Source organism: Accipiter gentilis, chromosome 6 (genome assembly GCF_929443795.1).
Source record: "Accipiter gentilis chromosome 6, bAccGen1.1, whole genome shotgun sequence".
NCBI classification, from domain to species: Eukaryota; Metazoa; Chordata; class Aves; order Accipitriformes; family Accipitridae; genus Astur; species Astur gentilis.
Window position 1 is genome coordinate 7,765,544 of NC_064885.1, and position 12,298 is coordinate 7,777,841.

General features: G+C 45.0%; 1 protein-coding gene across 3 annotated transcripts in view; it reads left to right on the forward strand.

Annotated features, from left to right (window-relative positions):
• Window positions 1-12,298, forward strand: part of AP2B1 (adaptor related protein complex 2 subunit beta 1) — an 82,032-nt gene that overhangs the window by 53,840 nt on the left and 15,894 nt on the right. For 2 of the 3 annotated variants that reach the window (XM_049801948.1, XM_049801949.1), the window contains exons 15-18: window positions 349-390; window positions 2,305-2,451; window positions 3,734-3,879; window positions 6,414-6,543. In XM_049801948.1, coding sequence (XP_049657905.1) covers window positions 349-390; window positions 2,305-2,451; window positions 3,734-3,879; window positions 6,414-6,543 — 465 coding nt within the window. The remainder of the gene's footprint in view (window positions 1-348; window positions 391-2,304; window positions 2,452-3,733; window positions 3,880-6,413; window positions 6,544-12,298) is intronic. The other variant, XM_049801950.1, reaches the window with a different exon arrangement.

Sequence of the window (12,298 nt, forward strand, 5' to 3'; positions counted from 1 at the left end):
TGGGTTGAAGGGAAAGCACTGATGCGTGAAACGTGAAGAATTGCGCAGAGTTTTTGGTGCAGATGACAGGTGCAAGAGGGGATGAGTTTTTGTTCTGATTAACCTGCAAAACACTCCTGTCCGCAGTAGGTGCGTGGGGTAATTTCCAAACAGCTCTGCTCGCACAATGGCAAAAAACCCCCTCTGTTCCCTGTGCTTTCCCATCATTGCATTTCTGTCTGTCCTGTATGCGGCAAGCGAGTGAGACATGCTCGCAGCAGTGCGGTCAACTGAGCTCCACTCCGGCCATCTGACACTTGGCTTAAATGAACTCGGTCTTTCTCTCCTCTCTCTCCTTCTCTCTTTCAGCTTGGCAGTGACCTTGGCGGGGGCATTGGAGGAAGCCCGGCAGTAAGTGCCATTCCTTTTTTTTCCCCAATTTAAAAAGCTGCTCAAAGCTCAGGGTTTTTAAACATACCCTCACCCATTATGTGCTGGAAGATGCTTTAAATCCCTGAAGATGTTTGAAAATGGACAAATGCAACTGAAACACACACGTCCCCACCTATATTGCTTTGAGTCCAGCTGTCACCTGGGCTTTCCTAAGAGCAGCCAGGGCCAGAGCTGTTGGCTCTATCTGCTTAGCTCTTCTTTCTCAGAGCTTTTAGTTTGAGCACCAGCGTTAATGCTGGCAGTGTTGTGCAGTCCTTGTGCAACTGCTTTGGCAGCTGAAAGGCCAAGGATGCTTACCTCTCTACTCACAAAGCCTGTTCTGTTGTAACCCTAACCCAGCGTCACCACAGGCTTGTCTGAACTCAATGCTTTTCTCCTCCCAAACACCATGGAAGATTTTTCCTGGACATCAGGATCAGGTGCTCTGAGCTTTCCTGCTACGTGTGGTCAGTGCTAAACTCTACCTGCCACCGGCCTCCTTCTCTGTGCCTGTGCTTTGTGAGTGTCCTAGTGCCTAGAGCGCTTGCCAGGACATGGGAGACTTTCAGGCTGCTTCCAAAGCACCCTTGGCTTCAAATGCTTACCAGCTTCTTCCAGGAAAGCATGGGAAAAGGATGCAAGATGAATTGGAGATGCAGTGGGCAGAAGGGAGTGTGCCTCCAACCCACAGCCAAAAGCAGTCTTCTGGAGAAAGCTCCAGTCCCTCTTCCCAGGACTGTGTAGCCAGTAATTCAGTGAGGAAAGCATACTCAGTTCTGGAGTGAGGGCTTTTCAGAGATCCTTGTTGTGGCTGCAGTAATTCTCTCTCCTTCTTTCCCTGTAAATCTTGCATTCCTTTCTGACTTCAGCATGAGGCAGAGGAGAGCTGGTGGTGCAGTACACCTGTAGCCCCCAGGCAGTACACACCAGGACATGGGAGATATTTAACTCTGTAGGGATCATACCTACAAAGCCAGGTCTCTGCCTTCCTGGGCCAGCATAAACCCACCAAGCAGTTCTATAAAACCACCAGTCCTCCCTATCCAAAGGGTTGATTGAAATACCACATCTCAGGTGGGTTCCTGAACACAGAACAGTGGTGAGACTTCAGATCCAGACCTGTCATCAGTATTTCCTATTGCCTGCCTTAGTCATTCTGCCTGTTTCTGGGCTGCTGACTGGTGAATCCTATTCTCAAGCACGTCATTCTTCCTGCTCACAGTAAAGAAGAGAACCTGGGAGTCTAACTTGAGTGTGACTGTCCCGCCTGGAGCTGGGCACCTAAAGGTTAATATTGCATTTTTGGTGCCTTCATTTAAGTCCTGAGAGGGAAGGATTGCCCTTCTTGCAGAAAGGTTGTCCTCTGGCAGACAGAGACAGCTAGTTCTGCTTCATGTCATGAACCTTTTGGACCACAGTGCTGAGAATGCAGAGCTCTGGCTTTGGGTGGGAGTACACAATACGGTCATGACTCCCTTGTTATCTCTGGATATGCAAAATCTTGCAGGTTCCTGAAGACTGCTGTAGTTGGGGGAAGATTTGAAGCGTTTTTTCTTTTCCCTGGGTTTATGTAGGGTAGATCCACAAAGCATATTGTCTTTATGAGAAGGAGAGATGTAGAAGAATGATTCCTCTACAGTGGGAATAGATAACTGGAGCTATAAAAAAACAATGTGAAAGCTATTGCATGGTTGAGGTGACAGCCGAGCATAGGGATTAGTTGCCAAGAGCTTTGGAATTCAAATGCATTATTTAGCACTATTGATAATTCAGCGGGGAAGCTGCAAACAGCTTTAAAATATTTAGGATATTGCCCAAGTTCATGCTTTATTTAATAAGTAGTGTTCTTCATATGTGATGTTAATCAGTGCCTGTTCTTTCTAACCCCTCCAGGTGGGGCAGACCTACATTCCCTCCTCTGTGCCAGCCACCTTTGCCCCGTCACCCACCCCAGCGGTGGTGAGCAGTGGACTCAATGATCTCTTCGAGCTCTCATCTGGTATAGGCATGGCTCCTGGAGGATATGTGGCTCCGAAGTCTGTACGTAAGGAAAATGAACATCCTCAGTATGTTGCCTTACCTTAGGGTACAGGAAGTCTGAGATTGCTCACTTGTCCCCTTTATTGTGGGTCTCTGGTGCTATCAGGGCACCTTAGTTCAACTCAGTCCCGCTAGGGATGCCCTGTTTTTTTTCCCGGGCAGAGTATTGGAGACCATGTTAGTTGTTAGTTACAGACTTCTGCTTTTTTAGCAGTTCCCTCATTTTGCCTGTAACAATATTGCTCTAAAGAATGGCTTATATAAGATATGAGAATTTGTAGTCAATTTTGTCAGAGCAGCTTTCCTGGAGACCTTCTTCTTAGCAAGTTTCCCCAGGAAACTGAGGGCAGGATACAGTTTGCTACAACTTTCATAGAAGATTCGTTTATTTGGAGAAATCCAATATGATGGTGAAGACGAAATCACGTGATTGGGATGAGCATGCCGCAGTGTAATGCGGATAAATACTCTGTTAGTGACAGAGATCTCAGATGCACTCACTGAAGCATGCTTCATGTGCAGGGTTTGTGAGATACAGAACGTGGTTCTGGTAACAGGCTGTGGAGCAGCCACAGGGTTAGCCTATCATGCCTGAAAGCGAATAAACAAAAATTAGCACTCTTATTAAATAGTCAATGGATGAATAAACTTAGGTTGTCCTATGAAATCTAGGATCCCAAGGTACTGCAGAGCATACTCGAAGCTTTTGGTCCTTAGCTGCTTGCAAGTATTATACCATATGTAAGACCAAGTATGAAAGAACCCAGTAATTTTGAGCTAACTAGTACTTCATTTTGCACCACTCAAATTTGGGTTTGGGTTTTTCCCCCAAAGACGATTCGGGGATCCAGAACCCAAACAGCTAATAGTGTCAGCCCTGTGATTTTTATTTGGTTCAAACTTTAGTATTGTCCTGCCTCTAGTAGCCCAACAAGTCCTTGGAGAAGCCTGTCCATCAGCAGACTTGGTAAGTCTCACATTAGTGTGATGGGCACAAGTTTTCACTGTTGCTTGTGCACACTAATGCTGTAGTATCTTTGAATTATGTGAGTGTTGTGAACAAATATGGATTAGGAGCAGCAAGCTTATTTCTCATTGGTGAGCTTCATCCTTTCAACACCCCATGTTGTATCTTCCCTGCAGTGTTTTTTTAGTGTCTGTGGGCTTAATGTGCCAATGTAGCTGGATTTCCGAACTCAGGACTTCTCTGCTGTTTGGAAAACTACTTGTTTGTTATCTTCAGGCCAGATTACTCATGCTGAATGACATCTCTTGTGTTAAGGTTTGGCTGCCTGCAGTGAAGGCTAAAGGATTGGAGATCTCGGGCACGTTCAGTCACAGGCAGGGACACATCTACATGGAGATGAACTTTACCAATAAGGCTTTACAGCACATGACTGACTTTGCCATTCAGTTCAATAAGAACAGGTAAGAAAACAACGCACTTTGTCTGCTATGTTAAAAAGATTGCATGCTCCTATGAAAGGAGCCTGTCTACACTGCTAGATATAGGAAGGGCTTTTATGTAGGTACATAATGCAGTCATGGAAACAGCTGGATGATACAGCCTGAACTCTCCATCACACCACAGTTGTGTGAAAGGGCTGAAAATATAGACTGATAAATCTGTGAGGAAACAGGCAGCAAACGGTCCCATCATTCTCCTAACTCTGAAATGGCATCTGCCCTATTTAATCTCTGCAGTGTTTTAAAGCAGCCTCATGAGTTGTTAGGCAGGTTAGTGGTTTTATAGCCAGTAAGTGCCCCGAGGAAAGCAAGAGCATAAACAGGCAAGCATTTGAGCTGCACAAATATCAATCCATAATGCCTCTACCTCCTGACTTAATTGCTGTGCTGCCCCTCAGACTGTCTGGAAGTATAGGTCTCATTAATAAAGCTATTTGTCAATGAAGAAGTTGCAAGTTAAGAGTCAATGGCATGTATTCCCTGTAATTGGCAGCAGAACAATTTTGTCAGAAGGAGCAGCCATTTGAATGTTTAGAGCATACAGATTGTTCTCAGAAACCCATCTCAGCCAAAAGACATGACATGGCAGTACAGCCACGATGTCTTCCCACAAATAGCCTTCCCAGTTAAAGCTTATCGTGCGGTTTGCTTTATGTTATCTTGAGCAAGGACCAGGCTAGTTCTTATCAAGACTGTAAAGAATATCTTGTGACTGGAATGTTCCCTGTATTTCTTAATATCTTTTCACTGGAAAAGGGTTCGCTATACTAAAGATCCACTGAAACCATCTCTTTATATATATCACTGTTCGCCTTGCAAATTTGGGATTTCTTGGGACGAATAATATTTACTTACAAAAGACATTATGCTAAGTAAGTCTTAGTAAATGTTCTCTCTGGACTGCTATATTTTCTGGAGAGTTTTGCTAAGCTGCAATATGCAAATGTTTCATGCAAATTGGCCTGAAAAAAAGCTGTTTTCCTTGTGATTTTTCCCCATACATCAAGCTGTGTTCTAGCCACACCTACATGGTACTTCTCAAGGATGTAAGAAGTTCAAGTACTGTACAGTAAACCAGCAGTTTCTTTTGCAGCGTATCAGCACACGCTCCCAATACAATCTACTACTATTTACTCTTCTACAAATGCTGTTCTCCTGTCACTGCTTTCCACTGTGGCTGGTGCATTGGAAAGAGCTGCAGTGGGCTGGCTCTTTAGGTTTAAATATTAAGGTTTGTGACTGAGAAGTTTCTATTGCTTTTCCCCCTTTCCTGCGGCTACTAATCACATTCACTGCAGTCTTGGGATAAAGCTTTAAAAAAAAAAAAAAAAAAAAAAAAAAAAAAAAGAAAGCTAGAGCTCTAGTGTGCTGTAATATCATAGCCACTTAGTAGCAAAATGCAACTTTGTTTTCCCTTTGAGTCTTAGGGAAAACACTAGGGTTTATGTCCCCCAAGGTGAAATGGCTGCAGAAGGCAAATCATGTGGCAAGGCCCTTGCTGACAATATTTTTATTTCCGCTCCCTAGAGTGAAAACTAAGGAGAACAAAGAATGGGGCATCTACTGGTTTCTGAAAGTGACATACCCAATACACATGCAGCTGACTCTGTGCAGAGACAGTATCAGGTTTTTAGTGCATAAAACAAAAATACACATCTATACATCTTTGGTCCTGTAAATGCTCTGTCACCTCTGAACTAGTGTGAATTCTGCTAAAGAGAAATGCAGTCACAAGTGGACACCAAAACTATCTTATGCATCTGCACTTCCATCTGCTTTTGAAAAGAAGCCGGTACATGGTACAGAAGTGTTATGTTAAATGTTAGCTGCTTTTCTTCTCTGTTAAGTAGAGGTGTCTGTGGAATTAAATACCTCTTGGACTGAACGGGCAAGTAAACATTCGCTTTGCTATGGTTGTATATGTCTCCAGCTGAAGGAGTCTCAAACCAAGCAACAGAGCCAGACGCTGTCATTTTGGACCAGACAGCTGGCTGCGTTGATTCATTTGTTCTACAGTGCTCTGTTACAAACCACATACTCTTTGGCTATCTATTTGTTCTGTTGGCTCCAGTTCCTTCTTCCATCCCTCCCAATGATACAACAGCCATGCAGTGTGTGATATACTCTATTTGCAGTGCTATGCAGCTCTGTAAGAGAGAGCCAAGAGGCCTGAGTCTGAGTCCAAGTGCCACTCCTTGCTGGGCAGGCTGCTGCTCGGCACATAGGCCAGTGCTGCGTGGGTAATGGAAGAGTTCCCAGATGCTTGTCTCCTGGGCAGGATGGTGCATGTTGTCAGCAAGACCGACCTGATTGAGTTTCCTGTGCCTTGTCTTACTTTGAGTGTCTGCTGTTTTGAGCTGTGTTCCTCCCCTGTAGTAACAGCAGGGGCAGCTCAGGAGTAATGGGAAGATGAGCTAGCTTGTGCTTGGCAAAGGGGGAATAGGTGTTGGGCAATGCAGTGCTGCTCTCATCGCCTCTGTTTTTCTCTTGCCTAGCTTTGGGGTCATCCCGAGCACCCCACTGGCCATTCACACACCTCTGATGCCAAACCAAAGTATTGACGTCTCCCTGCCCCTCAACACTCTGGGACCAGTCATGAAAATGGAGCCTCTGAACAACCTCCAGGTAAGGATTGTCTCATTCAGAGTGGTGCGGGGATCAGCAGGTGCTTAGCTCAGTTTGTTTGGCCCAACACAATGTGGTAAGACTAGTAACAGAATATCATGTGTATAAGGGTAACCAGGCAGACCTCATGGATTTGGGCCATGAGTCTGGCCGAAACTTCTTCCTATTCCCTTTTCTAGTGTCTCTTAGAAGGACTGAAGCAGAGACTTCTTGAATTTTGTGACTTTCCAAACACCTTAAACCCACTGCTTGCATCTGTGTAGATTAAGGTCTTTGCTCCAGTAACACTCTTCTGTAAACTGGGCATGAGGTTTGGTGGGGCTTATGAACTGAAGCTGTTCTGAACAGAGAAAGTGCATGCCTGTGGTGGAGCAGGCAGCGAGAGCTGTCAGCAAGAATTGAGGTAATTAAAGGGATTGCAGGAAAGATGGCAACTGCTGAGTGATTAATATTTCTCTAGTGCTCTTAACTTCCAGGGTGCTTTACAAAGGCATTGGCCCATCCCTGCCCCAGATAGCTTAATCCAAGGCAAATGAGATGTGTTCCAGGAAAAGCAGAGGAGAAATGACGTAAGCAGCTAATGTTTCATTAATGAGGCTGTTGGTGCACGTCAGGGACAGCATTCTCTAGAAGAGGCTTTTTATCAGATTGGGCTGCCAATCTGATAAAGGCATGACAGATCCAGGGAGATGTTCTCCTCTGGTTTGGACCACAGACTGTCTCCGTCAGTCCTGGTGTGCCTCAGGGGCATTGGTCTTGAAGTACTCATCAGGCAGCCAGTTCTCCCTGGAAGGAGGCTCTTGCCCACTACTGCCATGTGCAGCCACTCTGTGGACCGGAGCTCAGAGAGCAACTCCTGGCTCCGCTCTGTGTAGCTGGGTCCTCCAGGATGATTTTCCCAGTATCCCAAACACGTGGTTAACTTGCACCATAGCACGTCCCAGTCGCCTCAAGTCTCCAGGAGATGTAACTAGGTTGGGTTCCTGTAGCGTAGCAGCCCATAGAGGGGAATGTTTTGAAGCAGCTCATTCTCTTTTTAGATTAAGAGAATGCAATGGAAGTTACTATTTATTCTGCCTGAGCAACTGTTTTTTTTCCCTTCTTTTGACTTCCATTCTGGGGCTTATGACTTATTGATGAGTCTTTGGGCAAACAGCTCGAAATAGCTTCTCTGGCGCTCAAACGAGCAGTCCTACACTCCGGCTCTGAGCTCAGTCATGCGATGGGGGAGCGTGTGGACAGTGAATGAATTACATGTGCTTGTCTTCCACAGAGGGCCCTTCCAGCTTGTGGAAAAGCTGGATTCCCTCTGCGTCCAGGTCATGAGGATGAGGTTGCATCACTGCATCTGGGTCAGCTGTGGTAAAATCTACCTCCTGCTCTGAAGGAAACTTAGAAGTCTGTAGGAGGTGACGGTCCTGATCTGCCTCCATAACACTGGGGGCTCTCTCAATGAGGCATTCTCAAGTTGCTGCTTCCTTTGATCAGGAAGGAAGTGAAGTATTTGGGTTATTAAATCTCTAAAGGAATCGGAACACAGTTTGTTTCTTGTAGCATCTTCTGCAAGAACAAAGCAAAGAGAAAACATGTGAGGAAACCTCCAGCTACCTTATACTGAGGCAGCGGAGCATTCATTAGTGCCAGACTTAGTTGCTAATTTGCTAGCTCTCTCATTGCCATAGAAGTTGGCTGCCCTTTTACAATTGGGGAAGCTGCCATATGGAGTAATAGTATATTTCTCTGCAAAGAGTTGAGTCATGATAGCAGATGCCAAGTTAAAAAGAGCACTCCCCTTACTTTTTTGACAGCAGTGGGTTTGATGGAGATCTGTCATTGCCCTGACAGCCAAGGCTCTGGTTTTGTTTTGTGAGTTCACGTAGAAATTATCTGTCTTGAAACATTCAGAAATCGTTTTGGTGACCTACTTAGGGAACAATTTATAGCATAATATAGGAGTAGAGAATACAAATGTTGCTGTATTCATTGAAGAACCAAAACACTCATCAAGTTGAATTTGCTTAATGCAGTTTTTCTGAGCTGGGGAACATTGAAGTAGATGCAGGGCTGGTTTGAACCCCTGAGGACCTTATGTTCAGCTCTTATTCTGGTGGGGTTTTTTTGTTTTAGTAACAAGAAAAGTCAGTCCTGAAGTAACCAAACTGATAGCTTTCAACTTTTTGTCATGTTAATTAGAAACTTCAAAGACTAGTTTTACATTCCTTAGGCAACTATCTCAGAAGTAATGAATTCAAGTCTTGTTCAGGTTATTTTTATTACCATTTCTAATCTTTCACCCAATACAGCTGGTTTAATCTTAACATTTGTAATCACGCAAAGAAACTGAAATACTTGACAAGTTAACAAAAAAAAACATTTTTACAAGAAGATGAGGAAGACTGAAATATTTTCAGAGGCTCACTTAGGTAAAATATAACTGAAGAGTCTTCTGTTTGCCAGTCACCTTGCATCTTGTGATAATGAATACCAGGCTTCTCCCTCCCATCCCAAAGTAGTGATGATAATTTTCTTGACCTGTTGACTCAGATTCAACCCCCAGTCAAGCAGTGATTTATTCAAAGGATAAAACCAAAGTTAGACTTGACACAGCACTGTAGGCCTGAACAGACTCCAATCCCCGCTCTCTGGTTCATCTTTTTTACTTCTTACAGATTAAAAAGCTGCTGTCAGATGCCTTTGGAGTGTGCCTGTTGCAAAAAAAAAAATCTGACTTAGTTATTTGTGTGCTGCTAACTTCTGCTGGGAGACACTCTTGCAGTGCCTTGTCAGCATTTCAGAGGCTACCTGGCACTCATGGGTGCTGTGATCCCCCTGCCCAGCACTGCCTCTGCAGAGCACAGCACAGCACTCGTAAGTGATAACAAGCTCTTGCCAAAAGGTGTGCGAGAGGCTGCATTGAGCTTCGAGTATTTGATAGCCATGTCTCATTTGCCAGCCAGGGAGATGGCTGTAGTAGTTGTATAGGCTTGCTTGGGTCCTGTAGTTGCCTTTTGGCAGCCCAAGGAGTGATACCCCTCTAATGACATGTAGGCTATTAGGGTTGTACCTAGTGGAAGAGGTGGGGTGGGTGAGGTATCTTTGGCACCATGTTTGTGAGACCTTGGGCTCTCAAAGAGGAAAGTGAGTTCTGAAACAGGGGTTTGCATCGGTGAGGAATATTAACTCTTTCCAGGTACTTCTTCAAGTCAAATTTGGAATAAGTGCCTGGGATGAGAACCTTTCTATGCTAAAGAGCACCACTGTTCCTAATAAATGGCCTTTCAAGGGCTGTGAAAGGCTGTGAAATCAGAATACCTGATTTGCTCATTTGGGTACATGAGAATTGCTCCCCTAACCCTGGAAGTGGGTGAAGTGGAGCCAGCCTGCTGTGAGAGTTTCAGAGCTCAGGCCTGGCCTGTCATGGCACGAATATGATAATCTCTTCTGTGAGATGGTAACAACTTGCAGGAGACAATACAATTGAAAACAAGCTGCAGGGACTCCTGGAGCAGTAGCGAGACTGCCTGAGCCTGGAGCATTGCCATTCTCTTGGGATCCACATTCAAAATTGACAATCAGTGTGTTGTGTTCCCCAGTGTTACCTGCTGTCAACTGCCAGGGCTGTTTGCAGCTACTGAGCATGCAACTGAAAGAAGCATAGCTTCAGTTTTCAAAAATGCCTGTAAAATGATCTGGCGAGTATTGAAAGGGGAGGATCTGCCAGCTGCATTTCTTCCTGAAAAGTGACACTTGGAAACACAGACCTCTCCCTTGCTGCTGAGCAGTGTGAGGTGCAGAACATTTTCATATCTTCCAATGAGTTTGGCAAAACATTTCTGTAAAGGCAGATGAAGGTGCAGGTTCTTCATTGAGAAAAGATTAGTCTTGCTAATGCACTAGATCATACTTACCCTTCTACGCTCAGTTCTGCTGTAACTCATCACCTGAGCTCCTCCACTCTTCGGTGTATCGCTTGCAATGCAGAACCACTGGAGCTCTCATTCATCACAAGTGTTAATGTATCTCAGGTCACAAATGCAGAGCTCTTGGTACTTGGAAACAGATTTCACACATTCAACTCTCCATAAAAACAAGGTTGAGAATCAGCGTAAGCAGCAAGTCCAGCCAGCAGCTGTTCTTCCTTTAGAGCCTGCTTGATAAATGGCACAATATCTGCCTGTGTGTGAGCTGCGTCAAAATAACTGGACCAACCGCTGCAGAACAGGCTTGGGTAGCCAGATATGGAAGGTGCTTTCTTGGATTTGTTGCCTGGGTTATTTTTTCAACAGCCTCTACTAGGGAGGGTCTTATTCCAGGGAAGAAAACCCTCCTGGGAGCTCCCTGAATTAAGGACTCGGATCACAGCTTGGCATCTGCGGCCAGTTCCTATCTCAGCTGTGGAAAGCTGTTGGCTTGCCGATTAAGGGCAGGTCTGCCACATGGTACAGCTCATTTGATTAAAATGTACGTTTTGAACTTCAAGTACAGCCAGGCACACATGAGAGCGTAACCCTCCCAGTAACTCGCTGTTCCCTGACCGTTGACGTAAGCGGCGTGCCTGGAGATGACAGCCGCAGCCAGGGGCGCAGCACCCAGCCTCGCTGTCTGGGCACAGCCCCGCTGCCCGGGCTCGGGACTTGTGCCTGTAGGTAGAGTATCTGGCTGGCAGCGGCTGTCAAGCACCCGTAGGATCCTGAGAACCCTACCTGTCAAACAAAATGAAGTGAAATAGCTAGCACTCCCTGGGGGTATCCGACAGCCAGAGCAGCAGACTGTCACAGAATAAACCGTGACCTTGTGCTGGCAGAGGTAAAAAAGACTCTGCATAGGAGAGTTCTTCTCGCCTTAACAGTTTGGCTGTTACCAGGCTCTGAAGCAAAACCCAACTTGAAGTAAATCCTTAATTTAGTGTAGGTGCTAATGGGATTCCAAGTGGGTATGTTGTGTACTTGCTGCTGATGGAAAGCATCTGTGTTGCTTTCAGACTTGACTTTGAAAGTCAGTTCTTATGTTCAAGTCTGGGATTTAAAGCATCAGAAACCTACACTATTGAAGAAAATAACTTAGCATTGTTCTTATGAGGTACCTCTTCCCCAAAACACCACGTGTTGGCTATCAGAGGGTTGCACTGCAAGAGAGGACAACAGAAGGGTGCTCATGCTTCATGGTGAGCAAATACTTTCAGGGATTATTTCTACAGGTGCTGCTTCCCCTGATCAGATCATGAACAAGACGTAAGTGAATGGGAACCTTTTGCCAATTTTTAGTGGGTTCACACCTTTTCAGCAGTGAAGCATCCCATGAAAATCTGGCACCTTTTGACTTTATCCCTTGGAAGCTTTGACTAAATTCACAAGCTAGCAATGTTACTTATTTTTCTTGTTTCAAAAAGATTGTCGATGGAGAGCCCTTTTTACTTAAAGTGCTTCTGTTTACTCTATTTAAAATGTCTGAAACTGAAGATCTAGTTAAAGATTTAGTAGTTCATGTCCAGGTCGGCAGGTTAAAGCTGCAGAGCCACAGGCAAAGTTAGTCTGGACTGGTGGATTTATTGAATGCAAGTAGAGGTTCCTTTCAAGCATGTCAAACCTGGAGAGACTTCTCAGCTACTGGTATCACTTTAGATGTCATTGATTGTCTCAGGCCAATGTTCCCACCTAAGAAGTGCTGGATTTTTTTGGCAAGTCACTGTTATTAGCTACTCAGTTTCTCATAGGTGCTGCTGTGGATCCGCTTTCTGCCTGCAGTTGCTTTTGTA